The sequence below is a fragment of the Lepisosteus platostomus genome, chromosome 6 (genome assembly GCF_059453375.1).
Source record: "Lepisosteus platostomus isolate fLepPlt1 chromosome 6, fLepPlt1.hap1, whole genome shotgun sequence".
Lineage (NCBI taxonomy): Eukaryota > Metazoa > Chordata > Actinopteri > Semionotiformes > Lepisosteidae > Lepisosteus > Lepisosteus platostomus.
Window position 1 is genome coordinate 58,407,378 of NC_142616.1, and position 11,012 is coordinate 58,418,389.

Genomic DNA, 11,012 nt, shown 5'->3' on the forward strand with positions numbered 1-11,012 from the left:
ATGTTCACCCATTTGTGACTTAATGGAATTAAATCAACCCATCCCTGTATTAGGTCAAATTCTTCATTCTTAATCCCTGTCTCCAATTTTGACAAAAGGCTCAACACGATGTATTATACATGAGAGATACTTGGAGTCAAATGGAGATGATAATGAAGATCTTCCCTAGAAATGGGCCTGAATTTATTGAATTAACTAAAGAGCTACATTCATCTACTATAAAGGTCCCAGAGGAAGGAAAACTGGGCTTTGGACAATGTTTTCTAAAGAAAAAAAGTGCTGGCTGTCTTTTCTTGTCTTACCATATACTTTAGAAGTGAATTACATAGTGTTGTTTGCGCTAAAAGGAATCGTTATCGTCAAGACAAAAAACAGAAATTGAAGCTAGAGTTGTTTTTGGCGATCAGATGTTTTTGTTGTTTAATCTAAACACTGAAGAACAAGCAGTATGAGAATGTAATGTAAAGGTAAGATTTTCATGATTCTGTGGCAGACTGACCAGCCTGGTGCGGTAACTCAGGTTCTCGGCAGAAAGAGGTGCTCCCTGTGACTGTGCTCGGCTCGGTTCCCGCCTGCAGGCATGGTGCTGGTGTGCTTTGAGGGCGACAGCGACGGCTACATTAACCTGGTGGCGTACCCCTACGTGGAGACGGAGGGCCTGGACCACGAAGACCTTCCAGAACGGGACCAACCGCGCAGGAAGCACTCCCGCCGAAGCCTGCACCGCTCCAGTAGTGACCACAAGGAGGAGCGGGCGGCGCACGAGAGCGACAGCACTGAGAGGTGAGGACCAGCCCCCCCCCCAGAGCCCGACTGTGATTGCCTTTATCGAGGCGGGCAAAGGATCTGTTGCAAGAGCTGGGAAAAATGACAAGCCAAGTCTGTTTAATAGTTCTGCTGAGGTGCGCAGAGAGGCAGTATGAGATTCTCATATTCTGTTGCCTTATGACAGCATATGAAGCAAAAGCAAGACAAGACAAAACTGCTTGTTTGTTCTGGTCTTCGGCCGTTCTGCCTGTTGTCTCTACCTCGACTAAGGAAAATACGTGTTCACACTGAGCCGCTGATTTTCCAGGCGATGCGTTAAGAAGCTGAAGGAAATAAGTGAAATAGAAGGGCAAGGATCAGTTTTGAAATGAGAATGTAGAACGTTATGTGAATGTGTGTGCTGGGGATTGATTGCTGATTTGTTACTGCTGATCCTGGGGAGCCCTTATCGTATGCCTTGCACCCCACAGCTTACAGGAGCTGAAGAGCCCTCGCGTGGAGCTGCAGATCCACTCAGACGTGCCCTTCCAAATGCTGGACGGCAACAGTGGGCTGACCTCGGAGAAGATCAGCTACAACCCCTGGAGCCTGCGCTGTCACAAACAGCAGCTTAGCCGCATGCGCTCCGAATCCAAGGACAGGAAGCTCTACAGTATCCTTTCCCAGTCTCTTTCTTTTCATCGCTAGACCGGCTACCTCGCAAAATGTCCAGCATGCCAAGCTCACTTCCTAACTGTGTTCCCCACCTAAAAGATATTTGTTCTATCAACATGTTGTAGAAACCAGGACCTGGCTAAACTAACCCCAGTTGCGCATGTACACATTCATTCCTGTTTGTTGATGGTCTAGGACTGTGCCCCCTTGTTTGACAAATGTTATGTTAAAAAGCAAACAGACAAACCATTAAAATCTAAGTAACATTTCTTATTTGACAACAGCTGTTTGTAAAGGCCCTTATTAAAAATAGAGGCTGTGGTGATGGCGTGCTCACTGTAAAGCAGGTCGGAGAACACCCAGATCAGAGAGAGCCATCTACACTTCTTTGAATGGTACTGCAGCTACTGTAGAGTTCAAACATGGCTCCAGCTTTTAACATGAGCAGTGCTCTCAGTTTTAAAGGCTATACTGCTAGAGTACAAGAAGATAGGTATCTATCTTTCAGGATTATGTCATTAAGCAGGACAGTCCAAAGAACAAGTAAGATAAGATTTTTCTCAAACTTTGACTTCTTATTTCAAAATGTTCAAACCAAATACTATTTTTGTGAGTAGGCAAAATTCTCAAACATATATCTTGAAATCATTTTACAGAGTATTCATGAACTTCTTTTAATGTACCTGTGTATCCCTGCACCACTGTAGCTGAGGGTGGCTTTGAAATTGTTACCTTGAAAGTGAATTAGACCCTATAGCCTTGCCAGTCACCCATCAGCCCCGTCAACCCTACAACTCTGTCAATAACCTGTCAGTTCTAGAGAAGCCACAGATTTAATGACTAGATTTAATCTCTAGGTTTAATAATTAAATCCACTGGACATTCAGGTGCTTGGAGGCAAATTAATTTCTCTTTACTTGAGCTGTGGTCTGATGACTTAATCTTGGGTTGTTTCTGTGGCTTAGAAAGGTAAGGGGAGCTCTGGCATTAGGCGTATTTACTGCTCCTTGACTGCCTTCCCAGAATTCCTGCTGCTAGAGAACGTCGTGCACCACTTTACCTATCCTTGCATTCTGGACCTGAAGATGGGCACCCGGCAGCACGGCGATGACGCCTCTGAGGAGAAGGCTGCCAGGCAGATGAAGAAGTGTGAGCAGAGCACCTCTGCCACTCTGGGGGTGCGTGTGTGTGGCATGCAGGTGAGAAAACTCTCGACTACACCTTTCCCCTGAGGAGTTAGAGCTCCACTGTAAGTTGGTTACAGAGATCAGTTCAATGCAATTTATTTTTATATTGCGCCTTTCACAACAAGGTTGCCCCAAAGCACTTAACAAAGCTGTGTGACAATTCATGACATTACAATACAGAAAGAGAAACAGCCAGAAGACAACGGAGGAGAGGAACCAAAAACTCCTCTATAAGTTCCAAGTTCCAAGGTTATCTACTTCCCAACACCTCTGGGCATGCTAACATTATACAATTCTAAAAAAAGTACTTCATGTGGAGTATTAAGTCTTCCACCATGTCCTTCTGTGTTCCAGTACTCCATGCAGATCTCTGTTGACCAGCAAATCCTCCTAAGTGATAGCTGTATTCGCGATGTCCCTCTTTGATCCATGGCAGTGGTGCAGCATCCAACTTACATGTGGGGAGCAGAATAGGATAGTTTGGTCAGAACACACAATGGCATGTACAGCACCACCACTAGCCATAGTTGCAGCGAGCTATGATGTAAGGTGTGAGTAGGCTAGGCTGAAGTAATAGGTTTTCAGTCTGGATTTAAGAGATTGACTAGGCATCCCCTACGTAGGCCAGCAGACTATTCCATAAACTAGGGGCCCTGTAGCTAAAGGCTTTATTGCCAGCTGTTTTTTATTAATATGTGGAATAAGAAGAAGACCTGCGTTCTGTGATCTAAGTGGGCGACTTGGATTGTATACATTAATCAGCTCCATTAAATACACAGGAGCCTGGCTTCTGAGAGCCTTATAAGTAAGTGAAATAATTTTGAAGTCTGCCCTTTCAACACATTCAACAGTCAGCGCGATTGGCATATGATTGGGTAGATTTAATGTGTAATCCTGTTTTAGCTTCTCTTTTCATGATAATATCCTTGTTTTGATTATATTGGATTTTTTAAGTGCAATAAATACTATTTTTAATACAAGTAACTTGATTTTTCCTATCAAAATTTAATTGTTGGTATGAAATGAAGAGTAATAATAAATGATATCAGAAATTGCACATTAAATATTAAAGCTTGACACATTTTAAAGATACATTTATTTAAAATTATTTAAAAATAATTTTGTCTGGTAGCAATCTGCAGTCTAGTTGGTTTCTGATTCAGAAAAATCGGGCACCACATATTACATATTCAAGATTGTAGAATATGTTGCTGTTGTTTTACGCACCCACAAGGAAAGAAAATTGAACCAGCTTTATTGGTTTTTGCTTGGATTTATTATGAAAATCTTTTCCCTGGTCCCAGCATGCTTGCTTTGTGCCTTCATATACACACTTTCCAGCCAGTATCTGTATAACCATGACAGAGCAGCCAGTGCTGAACTCACACATTTTGTAAAGACAGTGGTATTTGGAAATGACTTTCCTGCTTTCTGATGTCTCCCTCCTGCCAGGTTGCACAGAGGGAATGCTAGACAGGCACAGACATGAGTGATGAACTGCATCGATCCCTTTGACGCAACTCAAATTAGGATGAGCTCTGAGGAAGCACGCAGGCACTTTCCCTTTTGTGCTCAGATATGATTTTTCCATTGCCAGTGTTTTCTGTGTATTAAGAAAAGTCTGGTGCTCCACCCAAAGTGAAAAATACTAAGACAAGACATTAATAGATGTTATCAGATTGAGTAGTAGCTGTTGCAGGTAGAATCGAGATGCTTATTGCAATGTACGATGGTATTGTAATGTAATGGCTTTTAATTGGACTGTGTGCATGAAAAGCAGAGTCCACTGATGCAGAAAAATAAAATTATTATTTTTTCAACCTCTACACCTGTTACGCTGAGTTTCTCTACCTGTGGGGACCCTTAATTTTTTTGACGGTCGAACCTTGCTGAAGTAACATTCCTTTAGAATCTGTCTCAAACAGAGATAAGCACGACGATAAAACTGCACTTCTGCGTATCTCAGAGATGTGTAAAATTACTAGTCAATATGCTTAGAATAACACACTGATTTCTTCATTTTTTAAATGTCCCCCAGGTATACCAAATGAACACTGGCCACTATCTGTGCAGGAACAAGTATTATGGCCGGGGCTTGTCCATCGAGGGCTTCCGCCATGCACTCTACCAGTTTATGCACAATGGCAGCCAGTTGCGGAAGGACCTCTTTGAGCCCGTCCTGGGCAAACTGCGCAATCTGAAGGCCGTGCTGGAGCGCCAGGCCTCCTACCGCTTCTACTCCAGCTCCCTGCTGATCATCTACGATGGCAAGGAACTGGGGCCCGAGCCCTGGCAGAAGCCAGCCGAGGCATCGCCTGAGAGGGACACCAGCCTCGGCCCCAACCCCGTGGCACACGGCTCTCCAGAGACAACCCAGCTGCCCGCTGACTGTGCCCACCCACGCCAGGAGCCCCCTCCCCCCTCAGAGCCCAAGCGCCCACCCCCCAAAGTGGATGTGCGCATGATAGACTTTGCCCACAGCACCTTCAAAGGTTTCCGCGACGACCAAACGGTGCATGATGGGCCCGACAGGGGCTACGTGTTCGGACTGGAGAGCCTGATCAGAATTCTGGAAGGTATCCGAGACGAGAGCCAGTAGCTGGAACAGATGCCCCGCCCCCTGCTCTCCACCTTCCCCGGAGCCCGCAGCGCCTCCACTCTCATGGAAACGCAAGGAGGCCTTTTCCCAGACAGAAGCACATTTATGTCTGAGGAGGCTAGGGAATGTTGTCTTCCCTGGCAATAAACAGTCTGGAAATGAAGATGTTAAGGGCCCTGATAACATTCACTCTTGTCATGGATCAGCGGCCTAGAAAACAGTAACAACCTCCAGCTGGATCCTTTGCCTGATTGGATGTGGCTTCAGCCCCTAGGAAAATACAGAGACATACCCCTCAAGTGGGCACATAGCCACCATGTGGCCAACACATGTATTTCAGTATATCACAGGCCACGAATAACTAGTCACAGCTCAGGGCAAGTCAGGGGTCAAGCTCTTTCTTCACCATAGGGATGGTGTTGGGGTTGGGGGGCGGGGGGATATAAGGGTGACATCCCTTTAAAACATTTGTCTCAACAGGTTTAAGGTATTCCCATTAGAGTCTGAAAGGGGGAACTTACATGGTGGGAATAGTTTCAAAAGCTTTCCTAGCAGAAAAGTTATCCAAGTTAAACCCAACTCAACATCACGCCACAGCTTTTTTAGAAGAAAACAATATAATACGATCACAGTTTTTATTTTTTGCAAGTTGTTTTTTCCAGCTTTCCTTTCAGATCTGTTGGATCATTTCATTTACTTTATATATATAGACACATATATATATACAGTCATGTATAAAAAGGTAATGTAGTTCATCATTTAATCTGATTAGCCTCTCTGGCTTTTCTAGTCTGTATCTTGCAAGCTGCCCCATGTTTTGTTTTTGTTCAGACTCTCCCTTTAAGGGTTTTAGGAGAGCAGTTTAGACTGGTCATCCATTATTCTGGGATTATTCAGCCACTCCTCTGTGCAGAGTGGTTGGTGATCTTGGAAGAAACCGTGTCTTGTAATCGCATGTAGAAGTGAATCAGACAAACTACAGTTACGATGTTTTTTCTTTTGGTGTTTTTGGTCAAGGGGTGGAAAAAAACCGCGAGTCAAACCTTTTAAACTCCATCAGCACATGTAGCAAAAACGAGACAAAACTGATTGTTCTGTTCTGCTGTTCTGTCTGTTGTCTCTACCATGACTAAGGAAGGTCCTTCATTCATAGTGTTGCAAGGGTAGATTGTTCTTTGTCAAAATGAAACAAGTTTGCACTGTAGACAGAACCTCTTTTAGATTGTAGTTTTTCTTTTTTAATTTTGCACTGTCATGTCCTTCTCTGGCATACTGTGAAGTTTAGGTGTGTGGATAATAGGATTATTAAGGAGGTGTGTCATTGAGAAACCACAATCTTTGTTGCAGTCATGTACATGCACAGTTTTACTCCTGTGCTCTGTTAGCATAAATGTTTTAGATCTAGATTTCCAATTGCAGAGGAGTATTAATGATCGACAGATGTCCTTCATGTGAAGCAAATCTTATATGGTACGTGTTGAAATACAGGCCACCCAAGTTGTGACTGTTGTTTTTTGTACTAATTTTTAACTTCAGAAATTCTTTATTTTTATTACCAGGGTGGGCACCAGTGGTAACATTAAAGTTACTGGTGTGAAACCAGAATTTTTATTTCAATAACTGCAAATAAACACTTTTCTTAATTTTTATTTTAAAATGCCGTTTTAAGTGTATAACAGAACTGTAGAGATAGCATACAGATTGTAGTTAGGAAAGGATTCCCCAAAGGGAAAGTCATTCCTTAAGTAATGTACTGTTTCTGACATCTCTTAGCATAGTGATATGGGTGTTGATATTGATGTCTACCATTCCTGTGCTAGCATTCCTGATTGCCTATCTTTCAGTGCCAAAGCTAACTGACGGTCTTCCATTTTGGTGATTTTTCTGAGACCAGCAGAACTGACTACTTTTCTTCAGTGCCCACTGCTTCAGAAACTAATGATTGTTGCTGAAAATTCTCATTTTTAATAACGTTTTAACAATTTTTTCTTCTGTCATTCTGAGGCAACTGGTCTCAAAATTTAGTGAATTTTTAATTGCCTAAATAATATTGCATGGCTTGGACTACATTTCCTTTGAATTTGATTCATAGGAATTCCTTTACGTAGTGCAATCTGCTACAAATTTTCTGGGTACTAGTCTTTTCCAATTAAGACTGTCATGCTTTTGATGTATATTTGCAGTCAAAACTCTTTGGATTGAACAGTTGCATCCTAGTAGACAGATTAGTCATATAGAAACACATACTAGTAATGTGAAATATATATTTTATTCTTTATTTAAAATATTTTAGCATTTCAAAAATAGCCTAGTTTGTGCTGTTTCTTTCTATTGTGGAGTTCAGTCTCTAGTAAAATTGAACTTCTGCTATATGCCAGAGAAGGTAAGATTGGGCCAAATTAAAAGAAATAAAAAAGTCTGCACTCTTTAAAGGGGATTGGTTTAAAGTCATAAAACCCTCCTCTTTGTTGGATGTTTATTGCCAGTCTTTCCATAGAAATGAGTCAGATGATTAGTAGAGAAATATATTGCCCCAAAAATTCAAAGTATCTTTTTTTTGTTGCATGGATGGATATTTTTTTAAGAAGAAATATAAAATGACATCTTTATGACAACTTTGAATGTGAACTAAAACAATTATTTAAAAAAATGTGTCTCATCTCTTTTGTTATTTATGTGTATATATTAGTTTTAGTGATTGACATGCAACACATCTGGAACAGTACACTTAAGAAAAACACTGAAAGATTCTACTACTGTGCTGCACATCAGCAGAACTGAACTGTATTTTAATCTCATTTAATCTTTTATAATATCTGGTGTACAGGGAGTATACATTTTATTTAAAAGGGCATGAATATATTTTTATATGTTTTTCATCTGGGTCCATTTTTCTAGAGCACCTTAGGGAGTCTTTGGATTAATAAAGGGTGCTACAGGTATATGAATCCATGTTGTTAATTTTGATAGGAAAACAATCTTGCAATTTGAAATTTGGATGTACCAGTTATAAATCAGTCCTTTAATAGGGAATCCTGGCTACATTACATTTTCACCCCAGACATCAAATGCCTGTGTCTTGTCATGTCTGGGCAGCTTTATAGTAGTTTATTTTCCGAATGTATAGCAGTGCAAAGAAGCAGTTGCCAAGCCCAGTGGCATAGATTCATTGTATTAGAATGTTCATGTAACAATGTTAGAGCAATGTACTCCCTAGGATTAAGCCAATAAATGGTTAATAAAAATCCTACCAATGTTTTGCAGCATAACAGCACTGGCAAGTGACAGAAACTGGATTTTATTTGTAATTGCTCATGGCTGAAAATTCTTAGATTCCTATAGAATCTTTCTATAATCTTAATTTCCCTCCATGTCATAGAAATTAAGATTATAGGAAGCATCAGAGAATGTCCTGTTTTGGGTAGTGATTCACATGGAATATGTGCAGATTTTGCTGATAAAATGGGTCAAGGGATCAGAGTATTCTGTGGGTATTGCCACAATCTACCATGTTGATCTGTTTTGAACATCTTTTCACTTGAGGTGAAAATTGAGATCCCATGAAGCATTCAGCTGCAGCATGGAATTTGTACTTCTGGAACTTACTGTACATATAATTGCTTAAGAATAAGAAACTGGATCAATCGCCTCAAACCTATATTAAAACTGGTGCATTTGAACTCTTCCATATACCACAAGCTAAAAAATATTTGTATTTTTTGCACTATGCTGCTGCCGGAAAGAAGACTTGGGAAGTGAGACTATATGACGTCAGCAGCCATGTCACTCTGCAACTCACAACTGGCAGCCCAATGAAGCTAAGCAGGTGTGAGCCTGGTCAGTACCTGGATGGGAGACCTCCTGGGAAAAACTAAGGCTGCTTACCGAAGAGGTGTTAGTGGGGCCAGCAGGGGGCACTCACCCTGCGGTCCAGGTTGGTCCTAATGCCCCAATATAGTGACTGAGACACTATACTGTAAATAGGTGCCGTCCTTCAGATGAGACGTAAAACCGAGGTCCTGACTCTGTGGTCCTTAAAAATCCCAGGGTGTTTCCCGAAAAGAGTAGGTGTCCTGGCCAAATTTCCCATTGGCCCTTACCAATCATGGCTTCCTAATACTCTCTTAATTACTTAATTAATCTTAAATACTCTGCTCTCCTCCCACTGATAGCTGATGTGTGGTGAGCGTTCTGGCGCGCTATGGCTGCCATCGCATCATCCAGGTGGATGCTGCACATTGGTGGTGGTGGAGGGGAGTCCCCATTACCTGTAAAGCACTTTGAGTGGAGTGTCCAGAAAAGCGCTATATAAGTGTAAGCAATTATTATTGGGGTTTAATAACATATTAACTTGCAATTGAAACTAGAAATAGTACATATAAACATTCAATAATATCAGTGCTGCAAAACAGGTCAGTACAATTAGTTAATATTCCATCCAACTAAGTGCACACAAGTATACTAGACAAACTTCTGAAAGTTTTTAAAACTGTGTGCAGGCAGATAGTAACTTTTGCTGAATTCTATGCATGTTGTGTCACTTAAAGCATAAGAATACTCATAGCAAATTAAACTTGTAGACTTGCCAGGAATCTTTCCAAGCATCGCCTGGAACATGCAGTTTTTTGAGGTAAGCACAGAAAAAGCTATAAGGTAAAGGAGAAAATACAGTATTGTGGAAGTGTTTTTCAGAATCTATTCATCAAGTATCGCTGAGAGGAACTAATGTTAGAATATTATAACATTATAATACTCATTAATAATAAAACATCTGTGTAACCAAATGACCTGTAGAGCAGCAACACAAACAGTAATAACATCATTTATCCCTTAAACAAGACATCTAATCAAAAAGATTTTTCAATTTTGATTTTCATATTAATTGAAATCAATTTGTATATTTACTGTACATGATAAGTACAAACATTCAAACATGATGCAGCTTTTTATTCCATAATTAAACTTGAAAATACAGACTCAAATTCAGAAGTGTATTATGTAAACATTCTCTATATACTGTATATTTGATTAAGTAATATCTTCTCAGTTAACTCTTTGTCTCTTTAGTGACAGTACACTGGTGCCTTGAGGTGGGATAAATTAAAACTAACATTTTATTGATGTCAAAACAAAACCAGATTGATTTCACCAGGTATATACCCGCTAGAAGTTGCATTATTAAAATTTCACAGTAAAACATTTTTCTCAGAAATGGTGATGCAATTTTTTCCCATTTCACAGACTAATATAATTAGAAATGGATTACAGCAATGCATCATACAACTTGTTCGATATTGCACCAGTGGTTACAAAGATTAGGTTTTAAGGCTTTCTTTTTCTAGTGAGACTAAGATCTTGGTAAGCTTTACCCTGAAGATACACATTTTTACCAGCGGTAAATCTGTGGACATTCTCTAAAGCTGTGCTCCTGGTCTTGAAGAACTATGGGTCCATCTGGTTTTCATTTCACCCAACCTCTCAATGTCTTAATTGAATTAATTATTGATGATGGAATTGGTCTTAATTACAGCTGTTTCTAATCATAGAAGGGTTTGAGTTCCTTGTAACAGTGGTTCTCAAGAATGGTCCTGGGGCACTGTTGGATGTTCATTTATTTTGTGCTCTAGCCAAGTTCAAATTGTAGGTGAATTTATTGAGATTTTCTAATATAGGTATGTTATTAGTTTTTCTCTCATCTCATAAGAAGTGAATGGAGTTTCTAACTATCAATTTTGTGCCAATTCCAAAAACTTTAGGTGTGCCTGATGCAATGTCGTGCCTATCTGTGCTCATAATTAAAAGCT

The 11,012-nt window shown here is 40.5% G+C and overlaps 1 protein-coding gene across 7 annotated transcripts in view; it reads left to right on the forward strand.

The window, feature by feature from the left end:
* Positions 1 to 8,477, forward strand: part of ip6k1 (inositol hexakisphosphate kinase 1) — a 43,373-nt gene extending 34,896 nt beyond the window's left edge. For all 7 annotated transcript variants that reach the window (XM_088636628.1, XM_088636627.1, XM_088636630.1 and 4 more), the window contains 4 exons: positions 579 to 783; positions 1,239 to 1,420; positions 2,446 to 2,621; positions 4,648 to 8,477. In XM_088636628.1, coding sequence (XP_088492754.1) covers positions 579 to 783; positions 1,239 to 1,420; positions 2,446 to 2,621; positions 4,648 to 5,208 — 1,124 coding nt within the window. In that variant the 3' untranslated portion in view covers positions 5,209 to 8,477. The remainder of the gene's footprint in view (positions 1 to 578; positions 784 to 1,238; positions 1,421 to 2,445; positions 2,622 to 4,647) is intronic.
* The last annotated feature ends 2,535 nt before the right edge of the window (positions 8,478 to 11,012 follow it).